The sequence below is a fragment of the Nannizzia gypsea genome, genomic scaffold (assembly GCF_000150975.2).
Source record: "Nannizzia gypsea CBS 118893 supercont1.7 genomic scaffold, whole genome shotgun sequence".
Classification (NCBI taxonomy): domain Eukaryota; kingdom Fungi; phylum Ascomycota; class Eurotiomycetes; order Onygenales; family Arthrodermataceae; genus Nannizzia; species Nannizzia gypsea.
In genome coordinates this window covers 84,764-100,695 of record NW_003345195.1, presented here as the reverse complement: position 1 = coordinate 100,695, position 15,932 = coordinate 84,764, and the positions used below count along the sequence as shown (strand labels likewise).

Genomic DNA, 15,932 nt, shown 5'->3' with positions numbered 1-15,932 from the left:
TTGGGTCTTTTTTGGTCACTTGTCCGGCTTCTGCCTGATGCTTGTCGGTTTGTCTAATGCTACCCTGGCCACCGTTTCACCAATAGATAACACTTGGTATAGAGGAGCCCATATAGAATAACCCCACTGGAAGGCAACTGTCCAATAGTGCCTACATTAAACCAACCCGCAATTTTGAATCCTGGGTTAAATAGCTATCCTTAACCGCCAGCGAGGGCTCTTTCTGTGTCCACATGACTGAGAAGGTGTCATCTTTAGAGCGTTGAAGCCTGGAGTCACCCTGGGAGACGTCTAGAGTCCCTTGTCAAACTCCGGCCTGTCGTCGTTGCGGATTGGGCCGTTCTTGAAGCGACTATATCCATCCTAGGTCGCTATCTTCGATATAACTAGGCATCCACGCCAGGAAAGTGAGCTCTCATGGATGGAGCCATGGATAACAATGCTGGGCCATCGGCCAACCCGGCGCAGAAGGGAGCAGGGTCGGATTTAGATAAATACCCTTCCGAGTCTGCGCAGAAGATGGATGACCAGACTCAAAAATCACCCGATTCAGCTCCTGTTAGAGACCTGCCAAAACTCCCACGGGACGAAGAAGAGAACATGATCCGCACTCTCCGCACGAAGTTCAAGGGAGGAGATGTCGAAGAACTCCACAACCTCTTGAGCTCTTTAGAATTAGCGGACAAGGAGCGTAGAAGCGGCAGTCCAAGCTTGGACGGGCTGGCGGCGGTGCTAGACCAGATTGATATGTTATGGAGAAGTAACTCTACTTACATGGCAGAGGTGGCAGAGATGTTGGCTGATGCGAGCCGGGACGGTAAGTTTTCTTCCCTTTTTAGATAAGGAGCTGTTGTTATTATTTACTGATGATATATAGCAAAATGGAGACCATTCTTCGGTCAAAGTGGAATTTTGGATTACTTCCTTCGAATAATATCAACTGAGGAGGTCGAAGAGGACACTCTATTACATTCACTGAGATTTATTGGAAATTCATGCGCAGACACAGGTAATTAATCATATCTAGCACCATCCGGTTCCCACAATTTTCCCGGGCTAACATTACCAACAATAGATGAGAATAGAGCAAGAGTGCTAGAGATGAACTATACCCTGCCAATAATACAATGGATTACTCATTTACGTCTAGTTCATGTTGCTATACCTGTTATCTATAATATATGCATTGACTACGGTGGGTAGATTACTCTCTACTTTTTCTTTATTTCCTAACTAATGAAACTTTTTAGTCCCTGCACAGGCCCAGGTCGCTCAAAATGGCATTTCAATTGTTTTGTTGAAGCTTTTAGAGACAGGGAAACTCAAGGGTAGCGCATTATTAGGGGTCACTTACGAGCTATTGGAGATGGCGAGTGAGCAAAGTGTGTCCTGCCTCATATCCCCTATTTCAATACCATGACTGATCACAATAGGTCAATCTGTTGATATTACACCCGATGAGTCGTTGCCTCTGATAATACATGCCATATCAAGCTCCGAATCACACGGGGAGGGATATGGTTGTCTATTGAATGCTCTAAATGGATACCTCCAAAAGGATAAGTTCCAGCAACTCAGCATTATAAATGGACATGTCGAAGCACTCCTCTCCATTTTTATGGATACCTTTAAAGGAGACGATTCAATCATGGCACCCCTCCGGCTTAAGCTTAACCACTCTCTAGCTGATATCTCCGCCCTCGCTGCATATCCGAAATATTACCCTTTGCGCTGCTCAGTGACCGAAACGTTGATTTCATGGTTAGCCAGTGAAAAGGATGACCTCAAGATATGTGCTTGCATTATCCTCGGCAACGTTGCTCGGGATGATGAAGTCTGTAAATCCATGTTACACGATTTCAAGGTTCACCTGCCGTTGATCTCCATGCTAAAGCGCGAAGACTCGAAGGCAACTGTCCTCCATTGTTCTCTCGGATTTTTGAAGAATCTAGCAATAGCTGGAGACAATCGCGAGTACCTCGGGGAGGCTGATATTATAAAGGCTGCTTCCCGGCTTTGGGCGATCGACACCCTGCCCCATGCACAACTCATGGCGACGAGCTTGACACGCCAAACAATATTAACCTCAGTCACCAATATCGGCCGTCTGCTAGAACCGATTTCCTCTGACTATGATTCACCTGGCAGTCGTCGTACCTATCTCTCTCTGCTCCTTGCCTTGTTTGGCAAGACAGACTCATCCCCTATCAAGACGGAGATCGGGCGTACTATAGCAGCTATCTGTCGTACACTCATGCGACTTAAAGGAAACTCTGAGCTACCAGTTGGAACAGAAGAATTGGTTACTCGGTTATTTGATTTACACAAGGATATTGCACGCCCAATTGGTACTATGATAACTCAGACCGAATGGCCCATTGTTCAAAGCGAAGGTTGGTTTGCGCTTGCTTTAGTAGCATCCCATCCGGCCGGCTCTCAAGCTGTTATCGATTGTCTGGAGAGCATGTGTGTTATACAGAGTCTATGTGATACTATACGTACCCCAATTTCACACCCAGAGCCCGGAGAGCCAGCCAAGGATAAGACGGAACGTCTGAAGAAGTCGAAAGATCGGGAAAATGCCCTTTTCCTACTTCATGGCTTAATGAGGAATAATGTGAGTTTCACTGCCTTGATCGGCACTCGTGACAGAGCTAACGCACTTGCGCAGGCTGCATCTGAGCTCCCGGAATCTCTTCGTGATATGTTTGAGGGCTTGCTGCGTGAGGCTGGCCATGAGCCCGTCAAATGATAATATAATGTTTTCAATAATGTTGGAAAATTCCTGATTTGATGCAGCTTCATGATATTATGCTACCTCACAGGTTTCATTCCGTATTCATCAAGAGCCATAGAATTTACAAACCATTGTTCCCTCCGCCTGCGAATCATCCCGAGTGGCTAAATCTAATGTTGAAGCTTCTCTGTCTAATTCATTATGGTAGTATGTATTCTAAACTATTTACACTGATGTCTCTTAACGAGATAGATCCTTTCCTGCAAAGTTGCTGCCATAGCAGCACAAGAGTATTCCACAACCATGAGCCCACACAGGGATTGGTAATGGAATGCGTGTTCGTTCTATCTAGGCTTTGTCTTCGGTTTTCTTACGCTTTTCTTTTAGTTTCTTCTCCGTTTTCATGAACTCCCTTATTCCAACAGGAATGTCGGCAAACAATGCATCCGCATCTGCTTCCGTAGGAATATCGGCATTCCAGCTACCTTGGCTTCCGCCACCATCATCATCCATGCTTGTACTTGCACTGTCAACTTCGCTCCGTGGGTTTTGTCTCATATCATGTAGCGGGCGCGGTCCAGCCGCCTTTTTCTTCCTTGGGCCCCCTCTGCGAGGTGCATCTCGTTTCTTCGCCTCATTTATTCTCTGGGCCCAGGCCTCGACATCATCTCGATAGTCATCCCAGACACAATGGACACATCCGCTCATACAGCAGTTATCGGGCTCTTCTGGCCGTGGCGGTATGGGTACGCCATTGATTGTACGCCAGGCCGACTTGGGCGAAGCAGATGGATTGTAGCGTGTTGAGGAGTAACCTGGTCCAGCAAGCCGGGTACCAAAAACTATCCCAAATTTCTCCTGCGGCGTTTGCTCCTTTTGCGGTTCTGATTGGGTTGCTTCGGCAGCTTTAGCAGAGGTCGAGTTGGTCGTTTGGGATTGAGGCGTTCGGCTAGGATTTAATGGCTGCGACTGCGCGTTCAGGAGTTCGGAGTAATATCCCTTCAATGGATATATTTGATGCACTGGCTTTCCGACTGAATTTTTCTGACTCTTTGCATTCGTATGCTGGTATCGTGTGGCTGCCCGTTGGTTCGGCCCATGAGTTCCCCAAGATGGTACTCCGCGGAACCGAGAACCTCCGGTCGACAGCATTAGAAGGCAGCGGGAGCATATAGATGCCCCCAAGGGGATCCCTCCCCTCTCGGAGAGAACTAGGGATCCCATCTGTTCTTTTGACTGGTTGTTGTTGACTTTGAGCTTGCACGGCAAAGAGAAGCCCATTTCGGTGTTATTCAATCTCGCAGTGGGATGCCGGTGCAAACAATGCAAACAGATGTCCTCAATCGCGTCTCTTTTTTTTGTTGATGCCGAGGAAGCTCGAAAGGAGTAGAAGATGCAAGTCCAAAGAGCTTCGAAACTTACGAACTATTGCAGGCAGTACTTTCACATTTGGCTTAGACCTTCTGTCTCGATCAAATATATGGAAGCATCGTGTATGCGAACGCTCATTTTCCCCGGATAGCTAACTAGATGCGAACGCGCGCGCCCGAATGATACCCTCACCCTCGAAACGGCGCAAGTCCAACTCTTCCATCCCAATACCTGTAGGCGCGTCAAATACTACAAGGAGAGATGGTCGTGGACGTACTAGCCCTTCGCGATCCCCGAGCCGTCGGTCATTTCAAGCGCCAACCCGGTCGAGTCTCGCGCGATACCATCCAGACGTTTTGTCGAAGGTCATAGAACGGTCAGCGTCTGAGAAAGCGCAAAGGTCTTCTGGCCAGGATTTCAGCTCGTTTGGGGAACATGTAGATAGCTCACCCCAAATATCGGGCAGCATACCTCTACGGCCACTAGCGGGCGCATCTCGGACGGAGCCAGAGGCGGATGATGGATTGCCCCTGCTTAACAGCACTATATCAAGACCTGGCTCTAGACGGCAGTCATTTGCGGAACGGCCGTTGCCTGGAGAGATATCTAGGGTGGATGAGCCAGGCACACATGGGAAGCAAAGGGTACCAGCACCGGATTCATTCACGGACAGCCATGATGCAAGTCCGGGATTATCACTTTCTTCTCCGGAAGCGGATCCTCCTCCAAGAGGGACAATTGCGCAATTCAATGGCAGTCCAAGCCAGCGGGCAGGCACGGCAAAGAAACAACAATTCAAGAAAGCGGAACTCTATCCCATCTTTAAGACAAAGAAGCCAAAAAATACGGAAGCCGGACATGGTGCTGGCGAGTTGCAACCAGACACTGCTATCGAACCTGATAAGGAGCTTCCAAGAGAAATACAGGAAAAGAAGAAACTCCGAGACTCCCTCAAGGCGCAATTGGCGAGGCTAAAGGGAGAAGTTGCTCTCCTAGAAGAAGAAGCTGGTCGATTGGAGACACCCGATCACGAATCAGTGGACGAAAGCTCTCTTAGACGATTAATGTATGCCCCAAGTCTATGCTATGTATATTGCTATCTTAATATTCCCGTTATACTAATTCTTTCAACGTAGTGGCCTTCTTCTGTCTAAGAACCCGTCTTGCGCACCTCCGCCCCCTAAACCGCCGATACCTCCACCACTATCTTCAATGCTTTCATATCTGCTCCCTTTCACAGCTCAGCGATCTATACCACTGTCAGAACCCGAATTACCACCTTCACCACCACCCGAGAACCCCTATGCCATGAAACAACCGGAAAATTTTATCCCGTATCTTACTATTTTTGCACCTCTTATACTCAATACAGAAACAATAACTTCTACCGTGAGGACCCCGTCACGGGCTTTAGGGATACCCTCAGATATAGTGCAGACATACCACTTCATCCTCCAACCACCAGCTAATTTCCCACTATCACTTTACAAGATCCCCCTCATCCTCAATACTGACCCTGAAAAGCAAGCCGTGCTCTCTATCTCTGTTCCTGAGGCAAATTCTAGGGTTCCTGGACCGTTAAAAACCTGGATCGCGTCTCGTTTGTCAAACCTCTTGCTACAGCATGATGTCTCCGGTTTATGTTGGGGTATCTGCCGGTACTGGGAGGCCGCAATATCACGATCAAAGTTCTGGATACAATTGCAGACATTATCTGAAAAACTTGAAGAAAACCCTCGATATCTAGAACAAAAAAAGAAATTCCATAGGAAAGCGGGAGTAGATACCTCTCGGAGCTCAACGCCTGATACGGATGGGCAGCAATATGCTGTCAGGGCCCTGGTGCAGCATTTCGAGCGTACAAGTTACCGGTTTTCTACTTCGACGGGATCTAATAAGCTGGAGTTACTCGTATCCTGTCCTTTGACCCTTGATTTATGGACCAGTGAGCCCCAATTGGAACCCAGTATTTGCATATCTGGTTCCTCACTGAAGAGTACTGCGGCCAGTAAGATAGAAAAAGAAGCGAAGCGAGTGTTCCAAGGGATGATTCAGCGTGGGAAGGGTGGCGATGTTGACGTCGATATTGGGTCACTGGTCAAAGCTGTTGAAGCCGTAATAGTTATCCTATTTGGACTTGTTTAGGATTGTTCCCAATTGAACATATGACTGTGCTTGAGTTATATAGAATGGAAGTGAGTGACGGTTTACTTAATGATAAGACGATACAAGAAGCTACTTGATATGCGCTGCCACTATAACGCTTTTTATACGCGCATATCCATCTCTATCGGTTGGGGCCAAGTAAACGGCATTATGTGAAGATTTGTTTCCATTTCTACATCATGGCCACATACAAACAAGCCCATTCGGCCAAACAACGCGGTGCCGACATGACTTCACTATGGCTGCTCACTCTCCCCATTTTTATACCTTTCGATGAAGAAAGGCGGTCCAACGATGTAATGAATTACCTCCTGGACGGCAAGGAATTGGACCCCGGATAGGTTTGGTCATATGATATCGTATTATTCATGACACAGGAGGCTGAGAACGGGGGATTATAAAAACGGAAGGGCGCAAAGAATACTAGAAAACATAATAAAAGGGTAACACCGTAAGAACTTCCATTTATTTATGTCTTTTTTTATTTCTGGTATTTTATTTCTTTGCAGCAGCGGCCTCTTCAGCCTTGGCCTTTGCGCGCTTCGCTCTGACACCGACAAGTCTGGCGTCGCTTCGGGCAATTCTCATTCTGCGGTATGCGTTCTCTTCTCCCTTTGGTAGATCAGACTTCTTGATCTCAGAAATGGCGTTCTCACGAGCAGGGTCGGTAACGGGGAGAACGGAGCTGATGGTCTTAGCGAGACCCTCCTTGGCGGCCTTGATCTCTTCGGCGGAGGAGTCGAGCTTCTTGAACTGACCGCTCTTGCGGGGGAAGAGGATCAAACGGGCCTTGTAAGCCTTTAGGCGGGCGACGTTGACGGAGAGGGATTCAGCGGAGACATTGCCACGGCGGTAGTCAACGGTGATGCCGATGGTTGGAGCAAGCTTGCGTGGGATACCAGCTTCCTGTGTAATGAGTTAGCCATGGCATTCTTTCTAGTTGATTATGGATATCGAATATAGAGAAATGTAGATGTACCTTCAGCTCCTGGAGGGAGAAACCACGGCCAGCTCGGACGCGGCTGTTGTACTTAATGGTGGGACATCGGACAATTGGGCGGAGCTTGTCAACTGGGCGAGGAGCAAGGGCAGCAGCCTTTGCGAGACGAGCCTCACGACGTCTGTGTTTCCGGCCGGGCTGGAGAGCGTAATTCGTTAGTTGACCCGGTTCATCTCACTCCATCACCCGTACTTGATTGTGGTATATATCGTACCTGGTCGAAATGTACTCTGACACGTCGGTCCCAGTCCTTGTGGAAGTCTGTTCAAAATGTCACGAATTAGAATGGTGTTGCAATCATCCAGCTGACTTCGCAGTCGTTTGTTCGATACGAGTAAGATTCCACCTCTTCCTCAAAACACTTGTCACGCGCTTTGCTCTTCCATATTTTTATTCTCTTCTCCTCACTTCTTCGTAGCTCGCATTCATTCAACAGGGCAGTAACTCACGGTTCTTTGGGATAACCTGGTTGTGCTTGATCGCCTATATTCGAAAATTCCCTTGGTCAGCTTCCACAATCTCTCATCTCTCATATTGCGACTTCGACTCCTTCTGCGTCGCGGCTGCGCACGGCACAGGCAGAATATCAACGTCCACAACGAGGAGTGCAAAATAAGGACGTACCATTGTGTCGGCCGGTGATCAAGTTGTCGAGAGCCCGGGTTGTTGAATTGTCGATGGTCGTGTCTCGACTTTGGTGGAAAAGTCGAAGTTCTTCCTTTCTTCAACTTTTGGTGGAAACTTTTTTGGTGTGGTGATGCTTATGTCAGCACCACTCGCTTATGCTGAGTCAGCCACTTAGCCCTAGCTCTGCCTAATCGGGTTAATGCCGAGGCTTCTCGATATCATAGTTTAGAAAGCAGCTATGGAGTATCAAGTGTAAATAACAGTAACCAAGAGAGTATACAAGAGAGTAAAAAGGGGAATTACGGGCGACAGAGCAGAAGTAGACTGTTGTTTCGACGACGGTTGAGACTATGTTACATCGTTTGAGGCCAGAGTAAATGCCCAATAGCAGAGAAATCTCATGATTACATGTTTCAACAGGAGAAATACAGGAGCCGCCTTGAGAGATGAAAGAAACCGTGGTAGCTGCTGGAAGAGAGAGGCTCATTCCCAGATAACAAACAAAAAACCATTGACCATTAAAGAAGAAAGAACAGAGAAATAAGGAACAACTCCAAAATCACCAGGTTTCGTTATCTGGGTGCGTCATTGCGGAGGTCATGTTGAAGGGGTCATTATTAACGATAAGCAGATATCGTCAAGGAGCGCTGCAGGCATTCATCAACAGCGAAAATAGAAAGGAAAAACACGGCCAAATTGAGCTCGAGGCTTAGTCATGAGTACGGGAAAGGGAGGAAAAAAATTTTCGAGTAGCAACGGAGAGGGAAGACTAGACGGCAACATTTAGATGGAGAGGAATCGACCCCCTCGCCTTTTTGGGAGAGAGGGATTTGCCCTCAGAACTAGTATTCTTGCGCTTCATATGGTCAGAAGGACGCTCAAGACCAGCCTTTTTCACATGGCCGAATAATTTTGTCTGAAGCATTGCACTGGATTTGCCTATGTTGGTAGGGATCGATGGCTCCTCCTGACTGGTCCCTGGATAGCGACGAAGCATGCTGGTGGCTAGAGAGCTAGCCTGAGACGCTGGCACGTCTTCGTCAGTGACTGCCTCGATGTCAGATGCGGACAAAGTGCTGTCACGGTCATGGCGGCCCTCATCTTCCTCGTCCAGGCGGCCAGATACAGGTGTTGGGGATATCCGGGGCTCTCGCATCTTTTTGTTTACTGGAGTAAAGAAACGGGGTTGAGCGGGTTCCGACATTCTGGCATGGGATATGGGGGTCAAGGAAGACATCGAATGCGCACCACGAGTGTGAGTGTGGTAGTTTCTGTGCCCTCGAGGCTTGGACTGTGAAGGGGGTTGGGTGCGTGAGCTATCTCCGTGCAGGACCTGGTCTGCTGCCAGGAGAGTAGCCAGCAAATCCTGGCTGCCGAGTTTACCATTGAAAGAACGAGAGCTCTCTAGGGGAGCATGACGTGGAGGCAGTACGGCTGCTTTGCGTTGTGGTGTATGTATGTCAGCACGAGGACTTGTCGGGAGAGATCCGCCGTCCATCATCATAGTGAAGTGTTCACGGTTGTCTCGAATACGCTTCTTCAGTCGGCCATTCTCCTCCAATAGCATCTCGTACTGGTCTGACTTCTCCTCGATGATCTGTTTTGCCCGGTGAAGTCTGCGGTCCAGTGTAGCATTCATCTGCTCTAGGTCCTGGATCCTGGCTCTGGCGCCAGAGAGCTCATGGTTCTGAAAGCTGCGTGCTGATTCCTCCTGCGCAATACCTCGACGAACACGATACTCATCACTCTGTAGGATCTCAACTTCGCGTTTGGCGAGCTGCTGCTCTACCTCTGCGCGTTTGACGGCCTCGTTGCTGGTGAGGGAGAGAAGGCTGTTTTGAAGCTTGAAGTGAGCTGCTGACATGCGGAAGTCCTGAGCAACGACAAGCAGCTCGTTCGCTATCTTTCGAAGCGCGGGCTCATCAGCATCATCAATCTCGCTCACGGTGGGTAGGCGCTCTGATATGCCGTACGCATCACACAGCGACTGGTTGACGGTGGATGGCGGCGAAGCAAGAAAGGGGTGCGACTGAGAACGAGCGCGCTGGGATGGTGTAGACACATTCTCCGGTGCCTGAGCTGACGGAGGAGGCGTCATACTCGAAGATGACTGCCTGACTGCTGGTGAAGCTATCGTGGGCTTCTCGGAGTCGACGCGGTCAGGTTGCGACTGGATTTGGGTAGCCTGTGAGTCGGGCGCAGGGCTGCTGCTGCTGCTCAGCTCTGGAGTCGGCGTGCTTGGAACTGCTATCTCGACGGCCGGTGAGAGAGACGGCCTAGCCTGACCGGCTCTGGCAGCTGTATCACTCTGCGCGTCCATGGTCCTGGCAGGGACAGCCTTTGGGTTGCGCAGGTCTTCCAAGGTGGTGAGTGGTGACGGTGAAGCTGGCTGTCTGCGCGACAAGACCGCGGCGGGGAGTGCCAGGCCAGCGTTCTTTCCGGCCAGTGTTCTTTCCGGCCAGTGAGTATTCTCAGCAGCCAGACGTCCCGTGCACACGTCAGTGGTGAATGGCAAGCCTGCTCGGCCTCTCGACAGCTGGCGATGGCAGGTGAAGTCGGTGGTTGCCGCTGGTTCCTCTCCTTGTCTTCGTCTTCGTCTTCTTTGCGTCTTTGCGTCTTTCTTGGTTGTTTTGGTGGAAAAAGAGAAAGTCGAAGGCTGGGGCAACCGTCACGTGACATGCATGTTTTTTGGCCTAGACGAAGACGAAGACGAAGACGAAGATGAAGACGACGAGATGGCATGCATAGAGCTGGGGGTAAAGCAGATGGGGAGGAAGAAGTCGACGGGGCGAGGTCGGTGGCAGGTGTTTTTCTACGAGTTTTTCGTAGGAAGAGTGTCCCAGCCGAGGCCCTGTCAAAGGGGCTGTCAGTCAACACCCGTTTGACCGTGGCCGTTGAGGATTAACACAGGAGATATAGGCATAGATAACAGTTAGCTAGACCAACACGTACATGAACCTGTCTAGGTTACTATATTTTACAGCTCTACTCTCGGTCTCTGCCGCTGTCTGCTGCCGTATCAATTTCTACTGTCTTAACCTCGCACAGAGAGCTGCGTCTCATATATTCCACCAACGAAGGATCAGATATCAAAACAGATAAAGTATGATAAAGGCAACTATAGAGGCCCAGGCTAGCTAGCTAGTGGATAACTAAATAGATAACAAATATGCAAGAAGAAAAGAAAAAAAGGGGGTTTACCGTCTAAGCAGCAGGTTAACTGGGTAACCGCACGGCTAGTAGTAATATTTAACTATCACCGCCGGACGAGCCAACCCTTGCTCGGCTTCGTCTCCCCCTTCCACCCCCTGGAGCTTCAACTTCCAGCCGTCCAACTCCATGTCCTGCACTAATACTACCGAGACGACGACGGAAGACTGTTAGAGCGTCTCCCACCCGCTGTTCGACTAGAGAGATAGGGACCACAGACACGGCCGTTCCATGGTTCGACCCTAGCTCTGAGGCTATTTTCCGCTACAGCTACTCAGTTACCATGGACAACAAAACCGCAGCAAGCGGCCGTCCGCGGCTCTCACGGCTGCCTCTGCCCACGGGAACGCCCTCGAGGTCGTTAAGGCCGTCACCCTCAAGGGACAGGCTGCAGGCAGATGCGGGACTCAAGATATCGAGGCTTCGGCGGCCGTCTGAGGACATCTTCAACAGGCCCTACTCCCCGGCGTGCTCGAGTGAATCGGACCCTCTGGACGGACACCACGAGAACTCGAATGCGACTTCGACTGCGACCACTCCTCTGCGCCCTCAATCGTTCAGTAAGCAGTATCACCTGAACGAGTCGCTCCTCGACCCGGCAGATACCCGACAGGGCCGCAGCCCCTCGCGCAATGGGCCCAGACCCTCCCTATCAGACCGGACCATTGAGACACTTGCTCAGATCCCCGGCTCACCCTCGCCCGGTAGAAGAAAATCTGGCTTCGTTGGCGAGCTGAGGAGGTCTTCCTCAAGGCAGTCCTTGAATGGAACACCTTTATCTCCTGCTCCCTCAGCAAGGAATGCGAGGATGCCCAGATCCCCTTCTGCGGCTAGCACCTCACGCGAGCGTCCTGTGGGTCAGAGGTCAGTTAGCATGTATATAAGATCACCTGCTGCATCGATAAGGAACGGTATGCTCAAGACAAGTGAGGAGGGTATCGAAGAGACGGAAACTAGCATGTTGCCTCCACATAAGCCGGTATCCGCTGCTGCCACCCGCCAGCCGATGAAGAGCCAGAGCATGATATCACGAAAGCCGAGAACGATGCCGCCCCTGGGTCAGGTCTTCGGAGAAGCCCCAGATTCAGAGCCTACTGGCATAATTGAACCCCTTTCAATCCCCAAGACAAGGAAGCCACCGTCTACCATATCTTCAAATTTTACCTCACCTACATCTACAACCTCGAAACGATCGCCGAGAACTTCTATCACATCTGACGGATACACGGCAAATGATGTACCGCCCAAGGAACCAGAACCAAAGAAGACCGCCAAATCATCAAGTGCCCTTCGAGAGAGTATAGCCAAGGCAAAGGCCGCTCGCAAAGCAGCTCAGCAGCAGCAGCAGCAGCAGCAAGAACAACAACAACGTGAACCGTCATGTAAATCTCCAGATACTCTTGAGGAAGACAACCTGAAGGATCCATTCAATCAGCTATCCGGTATGGAACCTACAAGTGCCGCCTTGCAGAGTAGAACTGCTTCTGCCAGGAAATCAGGACTTCTGAACATATCTGCCATGGGACTGGCCGCTATCCCCGATGAGGTCATGACCATGTATACCTTTGATCCAAACAGCAATGACGTCTGGTACGAAAACGTCGACCTGGTGAAATTCATGGCTGCAGATAACGAGCTGACTTCACTCCCGGATGAGGCCTTTCCCGATGTGGACTTGACCGAGTTCAACCCAGATGAACCCGCCCCAAATGCTCAATTCGGCGGCCTAGAGCACATTGACTTGCACGGAAATAAGCTGTTTTGTCTACCTACGGGGCTTAGAAGGTTGCAACGCCTTCGTACCTTGAACCTATCGAAAAATAAGCTGGATAGCATGGATGCCCTCGACGTTGTATTCAGCATACGGAGTCTGACAGAACTAAAGCTTGCAGAGAACAATTTGTCCGGAATGCTGACCTCTGATATCAGGCGCCTGGTCAAACTGGAAGTTTTAGATCTTCATGGGAACTGTCTTACCGGGCTTCCTGATTCAATTGCAGACCTAACAGCGCTGCGGATCCTGAATGTCTCCGAGAACAGGCTCCCTTCTCTCCCGTTGATGGTAATGAAGGATCTTCCCCTGACAGAACTCAACGCCTGGAAGAACAGGCTAGATGGCCACTTCTTTCCAAAGTCCTTTAAGCGTCATGATACCTTGCAGGTATTAAATGTTGCAACGAATAATCTGGATGAGCTATCTGCTGAAGATACCATCGAGTTGCCGAACTTGCAACAGCTGTTCATAGAACAGAATTGCCTGAAGGCTATCCCTAATATATCATCGTGGAAGTCCTTGTTGAGTATAATTGCCTCGGAGAATCGCCTGTCTGCCTTGCCAGAAGGACTGGCGGATCTGGCGAACATTAAACATTTGGATTTTACAACCAACGATATCAGGCTGATCGATGATAACATCGGTTCCATGGAGAGCCTTGTTACTCTCCGGATTTCCAATAACCCTCTCCGCGAGAAGAAGTTCCTAAGCATGGATACCGATGATCTGAAGCGAGAACTTAACAGTCGGCGTGAAGTCAAGGAACCATCTCAGGATGAGGAAGAAGGCTCCGTCCAAACAGAATTCACACTCGCACCAGAAAGCCCCACGGCCACTATCACTCATGCATGGAGAGTAAAACAACGCGGTGTTCTCGATCGCTCTTCGACAAATCTCTCCGATCTAGAGCCAATGGATATTGAACCCTTGATCGCCAAGTCCGATATCAGATGTCTCTACCTCCAACGGAACCGCCTTGAAAAATTCCCTGTACCGGCTCTCTCGCTCGTAGCTCACTCTTTAATCGACCTGGACCTATCTAATAACCCCATCGGCCGAACAGAGCTCAGTACACCCATATCCCTCCCGAACCTGCAAAATTTAACCCTATCCTCTTCAGCTTTGACATCCCTAGAGCCGCTTTTAGCCAACCTCTCGGCTCCTTCACTCTCTTTTCTCGACGTCTCAATTAATCGTCTCAAGGGGCCTGTGCCAGTAATGCGCGCCACATACCCTAACCTAGTCACTTTCCTCGCCTCAGAGAATGCATTTGACAGTCTTTCATATGAGGCTGTTGAGGGGCTGCAAGTCCTTGACGTAGCAAACAATGATATCGATGCCCTGCCCCCGAGAGCTGGCCTTCTGGGAGTTGATGATGTTCCTCCGGGAATGAATGCATTGCGCCGTTTCGAGGTTGCTGGGAACAGGTTTAGGGTTCCTAGATGGCAGATTGTTTCAAAGGGAACTGAAGCGATACTAGACCATTTGAAGAATCGAATTAGTGAAGCCGAGATGAAAGAATGGAAGACCAGCGAGTGAATGAGATGGTGGGTGGCTTTTGTTCTCTCTTTTACGAATGGGCAAGTTTTCTGAGGAAGGGGAATCAAAATATTGTACATTATATACTCTTCTATTCGGGTAAGGTAGGCTCTGAATCAATTTATGTACGTTAGGCTGGGTACGCCGAATACATCAACTAAACCTCGTTTCATTTAAATCTATGGCTCAAACTCATACGAGGAGTATATTATTTTCCATTGGCAGCACCAGGCTTCCCCAACTCGCCGACAACTTTCAACCAAACTGTTGCCCACTTTGAAAATTTATCCTCAGTTTCAGCTTCTTCATCAGCTGAAGGGCTAACACTGTTCTCGGGGTACCATGGTTTTCTAACAATCTGAACTGTGGAAATGGCGCAACTCTTTAACTTGTGTGTATAAGAAGCCACGGCATGGGTATCATGTTCATATAGAGATCCAGCAGCCTCGTCAACAAGGTCTGCAACCTGTTTGAGTTGATCTGTAAGTTTATCAAGGTTGGAAGCATGCTTTGGGAGGATAGGCTGCAGTTTCAGTGGCTTTAACCGCTGTGTGGTCACGGCCACATAGAGCTTAGCAATGGGAGTCAGTAGGCGAAGTAGTTCTTTCTTCTCCCCAGTCAACATGGCAACCATCTCCTCACGACCCTCATCGTCGTCTCCATCCTTTTCAGTATCATCATTTGCTTCATCGGCAAAGTCATCTCCTAGGCCCCAATCGTCGTCGTCTGATTCCTCTGGATCCCACTCTTCCAGTTCTTTAATACCATCACGTATAAGTTCCAAGAACTCATTCGCCTTCTGAATCACCATCCCAACAACCCCATCCGTAGACACAGCCACAAGCTGGTCACATACTTTCCAGACTCTCCCCGCGGCAGTTGTGACTGCCACTTTATCCTCTTCTTTCAGAGTTTTCCCATCCCCCATCGCAATCTTCTTAATTTCGCTAATCAACGTGATGTATTCTCTCAGAGCTGACTTGACCAATGAGCTGATTTCCCCATGAAACATTTTGGTATAATGGTCCGGGTGGAGGAGCAAGGCAGCTGTGACCAGTGACGGGAGAGCTGAATCATTGATTTGCGAAAGAACCGACGTAATTGCAGATGGTGTAAATGGGGTATTAATTGCAAAGAGGGAGATCTTCCCCGTATGCGACTTGAGGGTCTGGGCAGCGGCTGAGAGTAGCGGGAGTGGGAGATTCTTGTTCGTTTCCTCTGCGCTGCGGGGTGTTGCGGTGGATGTTGATGCAGCGGAGAGCGAGAGAGACGAGATAAATTGTGAAGAAAGCCCCAGTGTTGATTCTAAAAGAACCAGTAACTTCTTGTCGCCCGCCATGATGGCTTTCTGAGTTCCTATATCCCTTCTGACTCTCACAATCTATATTGATATCGATGGACGCTGCCTTGCGGTATAATATTATTATATATTTTTTTTATATCTGTAAAGTTTATTATATAAGCATGCATAGATAAGCGATAGGAGAGGATAAATAACATTCCGGTGC

At 49.3% G+C, this 15,932-nt stretch overlaps 7 protein-coding genes across 7 annotated transcripts; 3 read left to right on the top strand and 4 right to left on the bottom strand.

Annotated features, from left to right (window-relative positions):
• Window positions 1-429: 429 nt before the first annotated feature.
• On the top strand, window positions 430-2,752 carry MGYG_07325 (hypothetical protein; the record flags this gene model as incomplete). The annotated part of the gene is made up of 6 exons (XM_003170033.1): window positions 430-817; window positions 878-1,009; window positions 1,076-1,195; window positions 1,251-1,382; window positions 1,434-2,617; window positions 2,672-2,752. 6 exons carry the CDS (start codon window positions 430-432, stop codon window positions 2,750-2,752), a joined length of 2,037 nt encoding a protein of 678 aa, XP_003170081.1.
• A 333-nt stretch (window positions 2,753-3,085) lies between these two features.
• Window positions 3,086-4,018, bottom strand: MGYG_07324 (hypothetical protein; the record flags this gene model as incomplete). Its single annotated transcript, XM_003170032.1, has 1 exon — window positions 3,086-4,018. One exon carries the CDS (start codon window positions 4,016-4,018, stop codon window positions 3,086-3,088), a length of 933 nt encoding a protein of 310 aa, XP_003170080.1.
• A 269-nt stretch (window positions 4,019-4,287) lies between these two features.
• On the top strand, window positions 4,288-6,253 carry MGYG_07323 (hypothetical protein; the record flags this gene model as incomplete). The annotated part of the gene is made up of 2 exons (XM_003170031.1): window positions 4,288-5,174; window positions 5,245-6,253. The coding sequence occupies 2 exons, from the start codon at window positions 4,288-4,290 to the stop codon at window positions 6,251-6,253; spliced, it is 1,896 nt and encodes a 631-aa protein (XP_003170079.1).
• Window positions 6,254-6,769: 516 nt separating this feature from the next.
• Window positions 6,770-7,951, bottom strand: MGYG_07322 (60S ribosomal protein L13; the record flags this gene model as incomplete). Its single annotated transcript, XM_003170030.1, has 5 exons — window positions 7,899-7,951; window positions 7,724-7,757; window positions 7,489-7,535; window positions 7,254-7,412; window positions 6,770-7,180 (listed from the first exon to the last, which is right to left on the bottom strand). Exons 1-5 carry the CDS (start codon window positions 7,899-7,901, stop codon window positions 6,770-6,772), a joined length of 654 nt encoding a protein of 217 aa, XP_003170078.1. The 5' UTR covers window positions 7,902-7,951.
• Window positions 7,952-8,670: 719 nt separating this feature from the next.
• MGYG_07321 (hypothetical protein) lies at window positions 8,671-10,221 on the bottom strand (the record flags this gene model as incomplete). Its single annotated transcript, XM_003170029.1, has 1 exon — window positions 8,671-10,221. One exon carries the CDS (start codon window positions 10,219-10,221, stop codon window positions 8,671-8,673), a length of 1,551 nt encoding a protein of 516 aa, XP_003170077.1.
• Window positions 10,222-11,394: 1,173 nt separating this feature from the next.
• On the top strand, window positions 11,395-14,424 carry MGYG_07320 (leucine-rich repeat-containing protein 40; the record flags this gene model as incomplete). The annotated part of the gene is made up of 1 exon (XM_003170028.1): window positions 11,395-14,424. One exon carries the CDS (start codon window positions 11,395-11,397, stop codon window positions 14,422-14,424), a length of 3,030 nt encoding a protein of 1,009 aa, XP_003170076.1.
• Window positions 14,425-14,632: 208 nt separating this feature from the next.
• On the bottom strand, window positions 14,633-15,763 carry MGYG_07319 (hypothetical protein; the record flags this gene model as incomplete). The annotated part of the gene is made up of 1 exon (XM_003170027.1): window positions 14,633-15,763. The coding sequence occupies one exon, from the start codon at window positions 15,761-15,763 to the stop codon at window positions 14,633-14,635; it is 1,131 nt and encodes a 376-aa protein (XP_003170075.1).
• Window positions 15,764-15,932: the final 169 nt, after the last annotated feature.